The 16,055-nt window shown below is 38.7% G+C and overlaps 1 protein-coding gene across 11 annotated transcripts in view; it reads left to right on the top strand.

Annotated features, from left to right (window-relative positions):
* The window catches only part of LOC135271928 (WASH complex subunit 2-like), a 127,116-nt gene that overhangs the window by 94,361 nt on the left and 16,700 nt on the right, over nt 1-16,055 (top strand). For 7 of the 11 annotated variants that reach the window (XM_064370048.1, XM_064370051.1, XM_064370050.1 and 4 more), the window contains 8 exons: nt 129-257; nt 385-465; nt 1,070-1,192; nt 3,786-4,481; nt 5,345-5,522; nt 7,079-7,153; nt 9,154-9,188; nt 14,887-14,975. In XM_064370048.1, the coding sequence (XP_064226118.1) occupies nt 129-257; nt 385-465; nt 1,070-1,192; nt 3,786-4,481; nt 5,345-5,522; nt 7,079-7,153; nt 9,154-9,188; nt 14,887-14,975 (1,406 nt within the window). Of the gene's footprint in view, nt 1-128; nt 258-384; nt 466-1,069; nt 1,193-3,785; nt 4,482-5,344; nt 5,523-7,078; nt 7,154-9,153; nt 9,189-9,730; nt 9,812-14,886; nt 14,976-16,055 lie in introns of those variants that run through there. The other 4 variants (XR_010340058.1, XR_010340057.1, XM_064370047.1 and 1 more) reach the window with 4 other exon arrangements.

The raw sequence follows: 16,055 nt of genomic DNA, 5'->3' as shown, positions 1-16,055 counted from the left end.
TGGCCAGCCTTCTGCTCACATAATACAGCTGTAGGGACATCTTTGTCGTGTCCATCTTTACATGTGTAACTTCCTTGAGATGAGCTCTTAGAACTCTAATCACACGTGACCTTCCCTCCTATTCCCAGGGCCATGATCCTGATGCCCGCCCCAAGAGCACAGGTGTCTTCCAGGATGAAGAGCTCCTTTTCAGCCACAAGCTCCAAAAGGACAGTGACCCAGATGTTGACCTTTTTGCCGGCGCTAAAACAACCAAGGTCAGTTCCAAAGGGTTCTCCACATTATGGCTTTGTTACTGTATTGGCTACTGTCTCAACTGCTCACCTAGTTCTCTTTATAAATTGTTTTCTTTTGGATATTGAACCCGAGTCTTGTTTCTTCTAGTTGTTAGAGCCAAGTGTTGGGAGCCTGTTTGGGGACGATGAAGATGATGATCTTTTCAGCTCTGCCAAGTCCCAGCCTTTGGTATCAGCCTTTCGTTCTCAGTACTGGGTTGTGTGGGAAAGATTATGGGAAAGGAAACTAATGTGCAGTGAGGTGATTAAGGAAAATCTTCAGAGAGTCGTGGTGCTTCCCAGTAAATGAATGGCAGATAACATGCCGAGGGGAGCGTGGGTGGAGGATGCAATGCTTAGTTTGTGCTGTTCCCTATCTTATGTTCCCTAAACTAACATTAAAACATTAACAGTCCAGTTTCTCTGACTGCACTACAGATTTGTTTGTTTAAATGGTTGATTGAAAGACCATTGTATACACTGTGGTGACTAAATATTTGTGCCTTTCAGGTGCAAAGCTTTGAGTCTGAGTTTTAGCCTCTGTATGTCATTTTCTCCCTCAGCCCCAGTAGGTTTTTGTAAGTACTCTGTTTTCTTTTTATCATAGAGACTATTCTTGTGACAGTCACAGTCTTCAGAATGCTGTTTCTGAAATGCTTCCTTTGAGTTGCTTCAGCCCTCATTTGAGAAAGTATTTTTAAAACTCAGAAGCCAGGATTGTTTTTTGCATTATGATTTTTCCTTAAAATTGCTAAGATATTTGATGGATATTTGGTATTTCTTTTCTTTTTAAGGTACAAGAGAAAAAGAGAGTAGTGAAAAAAGACCACTATGTTTTCTCTTTCGAAAACCAGAAACATCCTGAATCTAATCAAGGTAGCAAGGAGAAAGGCATATGGAAGCCGGAAACACCTCAGGTTAGAAATCCTCTTTAAGGATTTTCAGCTCTTGTTTGTATCCCAGTACAGTGAAATTCCATTATGCCGATCCACAGTTATTCAGATTTCTCTTCATTAAAGACGAAAGAGCAATCACTGCACTCCCTCTGCCCTGAGTCATCTCCCTTCTCCTCGCTCCAAACTCCAGAGTGTCGTGAATCTATACGTAACAGTGTTTTTTGATGCCATGCCAGATTTGATTCTAAAGTGGGGTTAAAGTAGGATGAAGAATATTCTTCCCACTAAAGCATCTATTTCTCCCTCTGTATTCCCTTGGAATGGAATCAGAATAGAGTTAAATATAAATTACATCTGATTTCTTGGCTGCCGTCAGTGTTGCCTTTCCTGAGGTCATTGGCATTGGGCCCTACTCTGCAGCAGTCTTCTCAGAACGCTGTGCAGCTCCTCTAGGCTAGGACTGGAGAGCAAGTGCCAGTTGCATGGGCAGGTATCCCAGGGTATCTCACTGAAGCCTTAGTGTCCTGAGCTGTGAACATGAAGCTCTTGGACCAGCACATCACTACTGACCCTTCCTAGGGCTCAGATTCTTTTGCTTTTAGAACCAGTGCATTTGGCTATGGGTGAATTTCTGTGTGCTCCTTGAAATTTCTGTTGGATAACAAACATGGTAATTTTGCCTACTGGTCAGTTTTGGGTGCTCTGATAAACTGTGACTCTTGGGAATCTTACTCATCTTGTCTTCTTTGACTCTATATCTGATCTGACAGCTTTCCACTTACATGACAGAGGAGGAGGCATATGTGAAGTAGTGTTAGTAAACGTCAGTCCCCAGGAGAGATTGGAATGCCTTTCCCATTAAAGAGCTACAGAAAGTGACAGTTTTGCTCCATCACCGGTTTATTTACAGGCATAAGAGACACTTCTCTGTGTTTCCCCGATGGATTTTTAACGGATGTAATTTCACACAGGACTCTTCAGGTCTCGCTCCATTTAAAACCAAAGAACCATCCACTCGGATTGGAAAAATAAGAACACGTGTATGCCTCTTTCCAATTTGTCAATTACATACACAGCAGTCTGACTTTGACTCTACTTTTGAAAGAGCTGCCTCATCCTTCAGCTGCTCCCTGTTTCTTATCCACCACACCCCCCTGATCCTGCACTTGCTTTTCCATGGCATGCATTCAGTACATTTGCATTCTACTCAGTAGCCACAACAAAGTCTGACCACTTTGGCTGGTGTCTGACACCTCCAGGTTTTCAACACTGCCACCTGGGTGTCTTCTAACCACAGAGCAGATCATGCCCCTCCTGCTGGCTCTTTCTCACTGCTCCAAGAAGAGCATTTGGGCTCCTGTGTTTGGTATGAAACCCCTTTACAATCGGTGCCAGCCCATGTGTGCAGCTTTCTCACTAGTCGCTGCACACTTCACAGCCTGACTCCAGGCACACCAGGTGCCACTCCGTGAACACACATGGTCTGTCCTGCTATTGCCTAAGGCTCCCGCTGCCTCTTCACCAGGAATGTTCCTCTCCATCCACAGCTGTGCATCCTCATCCCCACTTCTGTGTCACTGTGCCCTGCACTTCCCCCTCCCAGATCCCATGGCAGCGACACTGTTTCACGGGATCTCCTCAATGGACTGTGAACCCTTTGAAGTTTTCGTTTCATTTTAGTTGGTTTTCTTGTTTCTATCCCGTCTCCCTTCTCTAGAAATCCTTAGCTGATCTCCAAGTAAGTGACAGGACAGAATGACCTAGCCCTGGCAAACAGATTCATTTCACATGTTTCCAGATCTGTTTCCTTGTACAAAATAAAACATCCTTCCTTTTATTACATTTTTCATTGGCTTTTTTTTTTTGGTCAAGTTTCAATTGGCAAATAAAATTATGAAATTCCCCTGAAGTTGGCAAACATAATCATACTTTGCTCAAAGTGGATCGTAGCTTCTCAAAATTCTACTTGTTTGTGTATTTTGGAAAATGTCATAAACTATCGCTGCATCATTGCTACTAAGTGATTCATGTTTTGAGACTATATTAAAAGTTCTGATTTCTAAGCCATATTTCTTATGTGGAATATTTAACATTTGAATTTAATGACTTGAAGAAAACAGCACCTTAGATTACCTGTTTTTATTGTCTTACATTTCTCCCTGTTCCTGGAGGCTGAATTTAGACTAGCCCCCCAACAAAAGTTAGCCCCAGAATTCCCCCTGATTCTTTCTTCTTTTTAAAGATACCCAGGTTTATATTGAGGGCAGAGTAGGCGCCAAGGGAGGGATTGTGAGACACAGAGCAGCAACATGCCTACTCTCCAGGTTTCCAGCAACTGATGAAGCTTTTTTTGTGAAACTGAACTGAAACTGCCCTGGAAAGATTAAAAAATGGAGAACGCTAAAGGATTAAGAATGACTTAGTCTTAGAGTACTAGGAGCTATTAAACTCATTCCTTGGGAATCATTAAGAAATAACCTCTTGTGTATTCTTAGATAGTATCTTGATTGAAGTAGGCCAGATAACCTTACAAAATTTTGAGTCACTGATTCTTTGCCATGGTAGGTTTGAACACTGTATCACCAGATCAGTGTGTGTTTCTTTGCCATTGCAGGGCCGTGTCAAGACGAGAAGGAGGCGTAGACGGCGGAGGCGTAGACGGCGGAGGCGTAGACGGCGGAGGCGTAGACGGCGGAGGCGTAGACGGCGGAGGCGTAGACGGCGGACTCGTGCGGCTAGGCGGCTGGCTGCCCATGAGTCAAGCGAGGCTGAGGCCACGATTGTCCCCAGAGGACCCATTTCACAGTGGGCTGATGGTACCATTTCCCCAAATGGCCATCGGCCACAGCTCAGAGCAGCCAGTGGAGAAGACAGCACCGAGGAGGCCCTGGAAACTGCCAGTGCACCCTGGGAAGGTGGTCCTGTGCCTGGAGTGGACAGAAGCCCCTTTGCGAAGTCTCTGGGTCATTCCAGAGGGGAGGCTGACCTTTTTGTCTCCAGGAAAATCTTTTCCACGGGCACTGGATCTCAATCCATGGAGAGAACAAAGCCCAAGGCAAAGATAGCAGAGAATCCTGCCAACCCTCCAGGGGGAGGTAAAGAAAAGAGCCCCATGTTTCCTACTCTAAGGGAGGCCAGCAGTGATGATGTTCTCTTTCAGTCTGCTAAACCAAAACCAGCAAAGAAAACAAATCCCTTTCCTCTCCTGGAAGAGGAGGAGGATCTCTTTACAGATCAAAAAGTCAGGAAGAATGAGTCAAAATCCAATAGTCAGCAGGATGTCGTATCAACAACACAAGATATTTTTGAGGTAACGGGACTTAACATGTTTTTGTGTTGAGGTTAAGGAAGGTATCTGATTGGCTCATTTGAGCCATAGATTATGTTTAGCTTTTTGCGTGCATGTCCCATAGCTTAGTAATTATAATTAGGCTCTTTTATTGGTAAGTTTAACATTGACTCAGAAGTGTGTTTTTGTTTTGTAAAGGGTATTTTGTAAAGGTTTTTGTCACGTAGGGGGTATTTCTCGGCTGACCATAATCATTGATACAGCTCTAGTTTTTGTAGTTTTGGTTTTTTTATAGAATTTTGTAATTAGCTTCTCAGGCATGCCACACAGTGACATGCATACAGCAATACTGGTCCAGCTTGGGAATTTAACCTCTGGTTCTGGGCACATAGGCCTTGGCTGGAGCTGACAATTTAATGCAGGCAATAAGCCTTTCAGTGGCATTTGCTCAGCATATGTTTATTGAGCACCTGGGTACTTCAGGCAGAAGGTGAACTCAGAGAAGTGCTAGGCTCCTCAGAGCTCTCTGGGAAGATAATGAAATACAAATAATAGGGCAATGTATAATTAAGATGTTTTCAAGTAGTACTAAGTGCCATGAGGAAAATAACCCGGGGCAGAGTGGTGGGTAGGGGTAGGAGGTGCTCCTTTAGGCAGGACTGGTAGAGAAGGCGTCACTATGATGCCGGTGCTTGAGCTGGGGTGAGATGGGTGGGCCGGGCTGTGCAGAGATCTGGGGTAGTGCGTCCCAGGCAGAGGGGACAGTCACAAGGCTGTTCCACAACATCCTGGCCATTTGCATTTCCACAGCTTGTTGAAGTGTTTAAAGTTTAAAAAGAAAAATTGATTTAACATTGTTTTGTTTACATTTTTGGCATAACAAGGATGATATATTTGCTACAGAAGCAATTGAACCCTGTCAAAAAACCAGAGAGAAGGAGAAAACATTGGAATCCAATTTATTTGGTGATAACATTGATATCTTTGCTGCCTTAACTGTAAAACCAAAAGAAAAGTCCAAAAAGAAAGTGGAAGCCAAGTCTATATTTGATGATGACATGGGTAAGTTTGGTTACATCTTGACCTAGAGAATCCTTACCTTTCCATCACTTGGTATTTTTCCTGCTACCTTTTCTTGGACCTTTTCTGGAAAATGCACCCCTAGCAGGTTTCCTTCAGTGTAATCCTGAGTTAAGCTGTAGATTTATTTACCTTGTTGTTCTAAAAGAGAAGTAAGGGATGGTTCGTGGTCAAAATTTTCAAAAGACATGAAATGTAAAGGTAGACTTTTAATGTGTAAGATAAAGATTGAAGATTAAAATGCCAGACCTTGCCTGTGTAAGAGTGTCTGTTGCCATGGCTTCCCCTTTGTCCTTCCCTCTCCTGACAATATCATATTGTTCAAAGATAAGAAACTAAAGCTTAAGAAGCTGGAAGCCATCATCCTCAGCAAACTAACACAGGAACAAAAAGCAAACACCGCATGTTCTCTCTCATAAGTAGGAGTTGAACAATGAGATCACATGGACACAGGGAGGGGAACATCACACATTGGGACCCTTCAGGGGCCAGGGGGTAAGGGGACAGAGAGCATTAGGACAAATACCTAATGCATGTGGGATTTAAAATCTCGATGATGTGTTTATAGGTGCAGCAAACCACCATGGCACATGTGTAGGTATGTAACAGACCTGCACATTCTGCACATGTTTCTCAGAACATAAAAAACAAAAAAACAAAAAAAATTTAGTTGGGCTCTTAATTTTTTTCGGAGGTAGGATAATTAAGACTCATGATGAGTGTGACTTTGTAACTTGGAGTACTATACTCAGTTTTCAAGATGTTTAAGAATTTAGAATAAACAGATATGTGAGTTGATTATATTTTTATACACAAAATATGTCAGTACTTGTGTAAACTTATACTCTGGTTGCTGGTGTAAGGAAAGCCTGTGAGTGATTTTACACACCAGTTCACAGACTGTTAGTGTTGGATGAGAGCCCAAAAAAGACTCTTTATTGTCGTTCTTTAGGATTACAACACAGTTTATGTATGTCTCATTTGTCCCTTTCCAATCCAAAGGCCTGTGTATGTTCTCCCTATATATTGCTAATGAAGAAATGAAGACTTAGAGATCTTACACGACTGTGGAAGATAGCTACTCAATGGAACTAAGGTTCTGTGTCCTCAGAGTGACATGGAAGTGACAGATATGCTAAATTTACTTTTTTTTAATGTTTGAGCTCCAGAATAAATAATATATTTTGCCTATAAAAGAGACCTGTCTTTAAACTGTACTGCCATCTTGTTTTTTCTATGTAGTTGATTTTACACAACTCAAAGGAAACATTTACCTCTTTATTTATTTATTTATTTAGGAGGGTCTCACTATGTTACTCACGCTGGCTTCAAATCCCTGACCTAGCCTTAAGGGATTTTCCCATCTCAGCCCTACAGACATGGGCCATCGTGCCTGGCTCCATCTTATGTCTACACATTCATTTCAGTGGATAAGAGTAAAGGTAGAGGTAGTGAAATGGCCTAAATACAGCAGTCGAAGAAATGAGTTGATAAACTGTTAAAAGTGATCACATCTTTTTTCTTTTCTCCCTCTATAGGTAGGGCTTTGGAGTCCACCCCTTCTGACAATCCAGAGACAAGCACAATATTCCTGAGAAAATCTCGAACAGATGGTGAGACACCATGTTTTTTCCACCAAGAAAAAGAGTGAAAACTCTTCTTATTTGATCAAATGTATTGTAGAAAGTATTTAGAAAAACTCATATTGGTTTAAATTTTTCAATTTTTCACATATTCACTTGTCTTATTTTAACATGTGATATACTTTAATTGTTATTGTGTTAGTGAAAACATGTAAACTTTTTATTTGTACAGTTTACCATCTTTTGATCAACACAATTTGTCATGTGATGGAGGAGTTGTAGATTTATCTTTATTTAATAATTCTTTGTCCCTTTTCCCTTGCTCCAGAGAGTACATTTTAAAGTTGACTGATAGAACTTAGGCTTCACCTTGGTTTCCATTTAAACAAATTAAAAAAAGAAAAATAGTTGTTCATCAACAAGGATTGAATCTGTGATTCTGGCCTCCTCTTCCACAGTCCTCCGACCACATGCATTTATCACATCCAAGTTTATGCTAATCAAAACTTCTATTAACCTTTTAATTTGATGTAATGTAAATTTAAACATGCCCTACTCCTGCTTATTTTCCTCAGTGTTATGTTAAATCCTTGTTTGTTTGCTAAAAAGCCATACACAGCCAGGTTTTCCTGTTGATTGAAGCAGCAAGAATACAAGTGAGGATCTATAATCATATGTGAAGTGATGCAGCACAGTAAAATATGGGAGTTTGTAACCTTTGTTTCTTGTAGTTTGAGTAGACTTTGCCTGTCTTGAGTCAGTTATTTCTGTCTAGAATTTGTGTTCCTTTATGCATTACTATAAAGAGATACCTAAGGCTGAGTCTTTTATAACAAAAAGAGGTTTAATTGGCTCATAGATCTTCAGGCTGTACAAGCATGGCTTCAGCATTTGCTTCTGGTAGGGGCCTCCGCAAGCTTACCATCATGATGGAAGGCAAAGGGGAAGCAGGTGGTTCCACGCTGTGAGAGGGTGGGGCGGGGGTAGGGGGAAGGTGCCACGCTCTTTTAAACAACCAGAATGAGAATTTGCTTATTACCATGGGGATGGCACCAAGCCATTCATAAGGAATCCACCGTGACCCAAATGCCTCCCACTAGGCCTTGTCTCCAACATTCAGGATCACGTTTTAACATGAGATTTGGAGGGGGAAATATCCAAACCATATCAGAATTGTTTTCCCAGTTCCTTCCAGGGCCATGGGCTTCTCACACGTAGAGAGCATGGAAGGAGTTAAAAAAATAAAAAAAGCCACTCTGTGTCCCTCACTGTTCAGTGATAGCAATGTTTGCCTGCAAGGCCCTTTTAACTTTAAAAGTGGAGGCAGTGTAGGAAACAAAGCATGGCCTAGGTCACTCTTGGAGCTTTTGTTATTCTGACCTTTTTTTAGGAAAAATAAAAAGACTTTTTGTGCTGCGGACACCATGTTCAATGAGGTTTATATACTCATTTTAAAATCTAAACTTAAAAAGGTTACTTTCCTGTTGTGTAAAGACTCTTTTTTTGGTTTGTTTTGTTTTTAGTGACATATTAGTAGGTGACCACTAAGTGTGGTTCGAAATGCTTACTGGGATTCTGGTGCATCTAGAGATAGGTGCCTGGCCAGGAAGTAGTTCTTAGAGCTGTTAGCTCTGAAATTCTGGTAAAAAAGTAAGCTATGTGTAAATGCAGAATGAGAAAATGCTAATGGATCATGGCTCATATATGCAACAGTTAAACTTTTTTATTAGCTAATTTTTTCATCTGGCCTCATTTTTTTGCCCTTTCCTTTTGTATACAAGGTTTCTTTCATTTGTATATAATAGAAACAAAAAGTAAACTAGTCCAAAAAGTGAAACGAAGTTTTTATATTTTGCTTTATGAGATGTATCATGCCAGCTAATTTAAATATAAATTGTTGAAATAATTTTTTAAAATTGAATTTGTTCCCATTTTATTTAGGAGTAATCAGTAAGACGTTAACGACTAGTTTTATTTTATGGTATTTGTATTAGAAGTGACCAGTTTGTTTGTTCTTTTTTCTTTCTTAGTAGAAGAAATAAGAAAAGGCAACTATACAAACCATGTAAGTAAACAGTCAAAAAGTTAAAAAACTGATAGTTTGACATAAAAGTATGTCTCTCTTAATTACTTTAAATTATAATGAGGACCCCATGCTGATAGCATGGACTTCTTTTTGTGGCTTTTCTAAATCTGTTACATTTTCCTAAGTATCAAATGTATTCAGAAAAGTCTTGAGCTTAGTGTGTCCACCTTTTAAGAATGTCTGACATTGAAGTTAAATTTCAATAGTCTGATTGTGGTATAAAGATCTGCCTTAAATATTGAGTCATATTTTTAATTTAGCTAAGTTAATTGTCAGCACTGTCTTTTAGTTAATTGTAAGCACTGTGTATTGACTTTCTGCCATAGCAGGTGCAAGCATAGCTTCCTCACTACACCATGACCTTATTTTTCTCCCTCTGTTTCTTCCAATTGTAGCACACTTTTTCATTAAATCTAATATTTACATGATTATGACTATGCAAATATTATTCAGTGCTAAGTCATACGGTGTTTTCATTGTGCCTCTGCATTACATATTCCTTCATTTTTTCTCTGAAACAGTTCTGAAATCTGAGCACTTCTGCACTTCTTCTGGATCATGTCTTTCTTCCTAGCCTGTGTTACTTTACCCAGCCAAATGCAGTAAGTAGCCCCTGGCTGGTCTGTTTGCTTTCAAAACCATTATTTTTTGGCATGAAACTCATTTTCTGACTATTTGTTTGCCTGTTTTCTAACAGCCATGTCCCCCATCAAGTGTTGTAGCATCTATCATGTGCCTTTCCAACTATTTTCCATCTGCTAAAACGTATCTGTTCCATTTTTCTTTGTTGTGGAGGTGGGGTGACAACTTACTTTGGCCTTTTGTCATCCTGATTCAATATAGAGTGACTTTCCCTAGATATGCTCGATGTTTGCTTTTCTGATTCTTTCTGTGCTATCTCCTTAAAGTCTTTTGGGATCCTCCCATAACTGCTGTCTTGTGTGGGATCACCTGTGTCCTAGATTCTGTGTTTCCTTCTGTCCTGTTATCCTGGGTGGAGATGTTTAGAGATCTGCCCAGACTTAAAATCTCTCTTTTTTGATAGAGAGTAAACCTCTAGGTTGAATCTAAATTTTATGATTCTGAAGATATTCTACAATGTGCTCGCTTCACAATGTTGTTCTTACAGTGTTGCCATCGTGTGATACATTGTTTGTAATTGGCTTTTATATATCTGTAGAACCTTTTTTAGGAGCTTCTGTCTCTCTGAGATTCTGAAACTTTGTAACAACAGCTTAGTGGGACTCTTTACATTTTATTGAGGCTACTAAGTCTCAATAAATAATCCTCAATAAATAATCCTCAACAAATATCCTTTGTTTCACTTTCTCTGTTACTTTATTTCTGATAGTCTTGTTATTCATACACTAGGCTGCTTAGACCAGTCTACCTGCATTGGTTTTTAATTTTTCCCCTTCTATTTTTCAGTTTCCCTTATTATTATAGATGGAGTTTTTTTCATGAATGCCCAAAGTCTTAGAAATATTTAAGTTAGTTAAGATTTATTTATTTTTAGCCTGGTCAACATAGCAAGACCTCATCTCTACAAAAAGGTGAAATAACAAATTAGCCAGGTATGGTGGCATGTGCCTTCAGTTTTGCCTACTCAGGAGGCTAAGGTAGAGGATTGCTCCAGCTCAGGAGATTCAGGCTGCAGTTAACTATCATTGCACCACTGCCCTCCAGCCTGGGCAACAAAGTGAGACCCTGACTCAGAAAAAGGAAAAACGTTATTCTTAAAAAACATATCTAAAATTTGTCCTGCCAAAAAGGAGGGAGAAAAACATAAACTTTAGTTTTCATTTTATTTTATGTTTGCTGGCAAAAATGCTGTCGTTGATTTATTTACATATTTTTATTCTATAGGTTTTGGGGGGAACAGGTGGTTATATGAGTAAATTCTTTAGTGGTGATTTGGGACATTTTGATGTACCCATCACTTGAGCAGCATCCACTGAAGCCAATTTGTAGTCTTTTATCCCTCATTCCACTGCCATTCTTTCCACTGTGTCCCCAGAGTCCATTGTATCATTCTTATGCCTTTGCATCTTCATAGCTTAGCTCCCAGGTATGAATGAAAACATACAATGTTTAGTTTCCCATTCCTGAGTTGCTTCACTTAGAATAATGTCTCCAATTCCATCCAGGTTGCTGGGAACGCCCCTAATTTATTCCTTATTATGGCTGAGTGGTGTTCTATGATATATACATATATATGTGTGTGTATATATATATGTGTGTGTGTATATATATATATACACACACACATACGTAGACATATGACAGTTTCTTTATCCACTCATTGATTGATGGGCATTTGGGCTGCTTCCATATTTTTATAATTGCAAATTGTATTGCTGCAAACATACATGTGCAAGTATTGTTTTTGTATAATGCCTTTTTTTCCTCTGGGTTGATATCCAGTAGCAGGATTGCGGGATTGCATGGTGTTTCTACTTTTAATTGTTTAAGGAATCTCTACACTGCTTTCCATCGTGGTTGTACTAGTTTCCATTGTTACCAGCAGTGTAGAGAAGTGTTTTCTTTTCACTGCATCCACACCAACATCTATTATTTTTGTATTTTTTGATTATGGCCATTCTTGCAGGAGTAAGGTAGTATGGCATTGTGGTTTTGATTTTCATTTTCCTGATCATTCATGATGTTGAGCATGTTTTCATATGTTGGTTGGCCATTGGTATATCTTCTTTTGAGAATTGTCTATTTATGTCCTTCGCCTACTTTTTGATGGGATTTTTTTTTCTCTTGTCCATTTGTTTGATTTTTTTGTAGATTCTGTGTATTAGTCCTTCATCAGATGTAGAGATTGTGAAGATTTTCTCCCATTCTGTGGTTGTCTGTTTGCTCTGCTGATTGTTCCTTTTCCTGTACAGAAGCTTTTTCGTTAAGTCTCACCTGCTTAATCTTTGTTTTTGTTGCATTTGCTGTTGGGTTCTTGGCTATGAAGTCTTTGCCTGAGCCAGTGTCTAGAAGGGTTTATCAAATGGTATCTTCTAGAATTTTTATGGTTTCTGGTTGTAGATTTATATCCTTGATCCATCTTGAGTTGATCTTTGTATAGGTGAGCGTTGAGGATCCAGTTTCATTTTCCTGCATGTAGCTTGCCAATTATTCCAGGCATTAAACCGTATATGGTTTAATTTCTTCACATTATGTTTTAGTTGGCTATAGGTATTTGGGTCTATTTCTGGGTTCTCTATTCTGTTCCATTGGTGTATTTGCCTATTTTTATACCAGTACCATGCTGTTTTGGTGACTGTGGCCTTCTAGTATAGTTTGAAGTCAGGTAAAGTGATGGCTCTAGATTTGTTGGCTTTGCTTAGTATTGTTTTGACTAAGTAGGGTCTTGGTTTGTTCCATATGAATTTTAGGATTATTATGATTTTTTTTTTTAGTTCTGTGAAGAATGATAATGGCATTTTGTTAGGAATTACATTGAATTTGTAGATTGCTTTTGGCAGTGTGGTCATTTTTACAATATTTATTTAAGCCATTCATGAGTGTGGGATGTCTTTCTGTTCGTTTGTGTTATCCATGATTTCATTCAGCTATGTTTTATAGTTCCATTGGCATATCAAAAAGGCATTTCATACCAGGGATACAGGGATGGTTTAGCATATGGAAGTCAATAAGTGTGATATATCACAGAAACAGAATTGAAAGCAAAAATCACATAATCATCTCGATAGATGCAGAAAAAGCATTTGACAAAATCCTTTTATGATTAAAAGGCTTAAAAAGCGTTTGACAGCATGCTTTTATGATTAAAACCCTCAGCAAAACTGGCATACAAGGGGCATACCTCAATGTAATAAAAGTCATTTATGACAGACCCACAGCCAATATGATACTGAATGGCGAAAAGTTGAAATCATTACCCCTGAAAACTGGAAGAAGGCAAGGATGCCCCAGTCTCACTACTTTTATTCAGCATAGTAGTGGAAGAACTAGCCAGAGTAATCACACAAGAGAAAGAAATGAAGGGCATCCAGATCAGTAAATAGGAAGTCAGACTGTCACTGTTTGCTGATAATATGAACGTATACCTAGAAAACCCTAAAGACTCCTCCAGAAAGCTCCTAGAACTGATAAATGAATTCAGCAAAGTTTCAAGATACAAAATTAATGTACACAGATCAGTAGGTCTGTTACACCCCAACAGCTACCAAGCTGAGAATCAAACTAAGAACCTCAACCCCTTTTACAATAGCTGAAAAATAAAGTAAAATACTTAAAAGTACACCTAACCAAGGAGGTGAAAGATCTCTACAAGGCAAACAATTTTAGTGTTTTTAATGGGTTAAAATGAGAGGCAGCAGGTACAATGGAAGAAGTCAGTGGGTGGGCACTGGTATCCAAGGGGCACTGGACCTTTGATGGTAAGGCTTTAGTTTTGACTTGTTAAATTACTAGGTATGATTATTTTCTAGTTTTTGTTATTATACCTTAAAACCACTAAGTAAGCCCTTCCATTTCTTGTTCAAGATCATAGCATTTCATACTCTGATTTATGCTGACTGAAGTTAGATGATTTGTTTCTATTTTGTGACACCTTAAATAATACCTATAAAGAGTGATCTGTTAGTAGTGTTTTTGTTTTAATTAAATGTAGTAAGATGTTTAGTCCAAATGATGACTCAGTTAGTTTGTCAAACACTTGTTGAAGTTTTTGATTTATTCAGAATTCTATGCTCAGCAGCTGGATGTAGGAACAGTTAGGGCCCGCTGTTACTTTTATGGAGAGGCATACTTTCTCATGAGAATACTTAGTCTCTTGTAACCAGTGGTGAATCTGACTCATTAGTGTACCAAAGAAACATGTTTTGGTGTGGCTGCTGGCAAACAGATCCAAGAGGGTAGATGTAGTCAAAGTTGCTGAAACAAGGAAAGAGAAAAGTGGTATTCTATGCAGAGAGTAGGGTATAGCAGGAAAATGCCTAGGGTGCAGCTCAAATGATTTATAGAATGAAATTAAGTTTTGAAATTAATGGCAAGTATTGTCGAAGAGTCTCATTTGAGTCATGTCATGGCTGTCTTATTTAAACTTGAAGGGAAAGTTAAATTTTTTAAGTTGTCATCTGTTTTCAGGGTGTGAGAGAATATTAAATTGTTACTAATTTTATCTTCCACATAAGAAAACAGGACTAGAGAAACCTATGGCTTCCTCACTTGTTGGTGGTCTAGCAACACTGGCACACAGAGTCTCTGAATCTGAAACTTGTTTTGTCACCTGAAATAATACATTTAGGATTAGTAATTTAGTAAATGTATTAGTCTCTTATTCACTGCAATAAAATGTTCTTCTACGATATTATTTAATACATTACATTTTACTGTAGTAAATAAATAATAGAAATAGAAATTCTCAGATCTTATTTTAAACTTTTCTCATTATTTATAAAGGGAATTCATAAAATCCTTGTTGGGTTTGATGACAGGTACCTTATTTAGGGCAGCATTTTATAACCTGTATCTCAAACATCATCTCTGGAAGTTAAGAGCCTCCGATGAGTTCTCTATAGAGTGCACGAGATGCCACACTCAGGCAGTTCACAGAGTGTAAGAAATATCCTAGTGCTTTGTCATTTGACATTTTAACCGATAAAAAAATACACCTTGATAAGTTTAACTTACACTTTCTTTCCTTCCCCTTCAGGTATCTACTGGGCTGTATAGTTCACGTTCGACAGTTTTCCTTGACGACAGCACAGCCAGTCAATGTCATCTTAAAACGACACTAAAGCTGTGAGTACAACCATAGTGTCAAGGGACCGATTCCTTTATTCTAAAATTAATTATTTCAGCCATTTGGTTGTCCTCTTCAGCAGTCATTTAAGAAAGTGAAGTCAACTATATACTGATATACAGATTCTAAATATTAAGTATCAATTTCTCTTTTAAGAAATCTTAGATGTCATGGTAGAAGGAAAAATCAGTTAGCAAATAAGCCGTCCCAGAAAAGTATAACTATTTTTTTGGTGCCTTTATGCCTTAAGACAATGTTGACTGCAATGAAAAGGACCCTTTATTGGATTTTTTGTGTGTGAAAAATTAGTTTTTCAATGCATTGCAATGTGTACTACTTTGGACATTAGTCTTGGAAGAAGGAGCAGCTTTTTTTCTTCTGGCATCACAGTGTATCAGCAAATGCAAAAGAATGAAAATCATAGCAGTCTCTCAGTCTGTTCTTTTGCATTTGCTGAGGAGTGTTTTACTTCCAATTATGTGGTCCATTTTAGAATAAGTGCTATGTGAAAAAATAGAAAAAAAGAAACTCAAAACCGTACAACTACACAGAAACTGAATTACCTGGTTCCTGAATGACTGCTTGGTAAATAACGAAATTAAGGCGGAAATAAGTAAGTTCTTTGAAACCAATGAAAACAAAGACATAATGTACCAGAATCTCTGGGACACAGCTAAAGCAGTGTTTAGAGGGAAATTTGTAGCACTAAATGCCCAGATCAGAAAGTGGGAAAGATCTAAAATCGACACCCTAAGATTACCATTAAAACAACTAGAGATGCAAGAGCAAACAAATTCAAAAGCTAGCAGAAGGCAAGAAACAACTAAGATCGGAGCAGAACTGAAGGAGGTGGAGACACGAAAATCCTTCAAAAAATCAATGAATTCAGGAACTAGTTTTTGGAAAAGATTAACAAAATAGACCACTAGCCAGACTGATAAAGGAGAAAAAAGAGAAGAATCAAATAGACACACTAAAATATGCTAAAGGGGATGTCGCCACTGATCCCACAGAAATGCAGACTATGATCAGAGAATACTATAAACACCTCTACGCAAATAAACTTGAAAATCTAGCAG

This window comes from Aotus nancymaae, unplaced genomic scaffold (genome assembly GCF_030222135.1).
Source record: "Aotus nancymaae isolate 86718 unplaced genomic scaffold, 86718_ANA_hifiasm-v0.15.2.pri h1tg000099l, whole genome shotgun sequence".
Classification (NCBI taxonomy): domain Eukaryota; kingdom Metazoa; phylum Chordata; class Mammalia; order Primates; family Aotidae; genus Aotus; species Aotus nancymaae.
The sequence above is the reverse complement of the archived record's forward strand: the minus strand, read 5'-3'. Positions and strand labels throughout refer to the sequence as shown.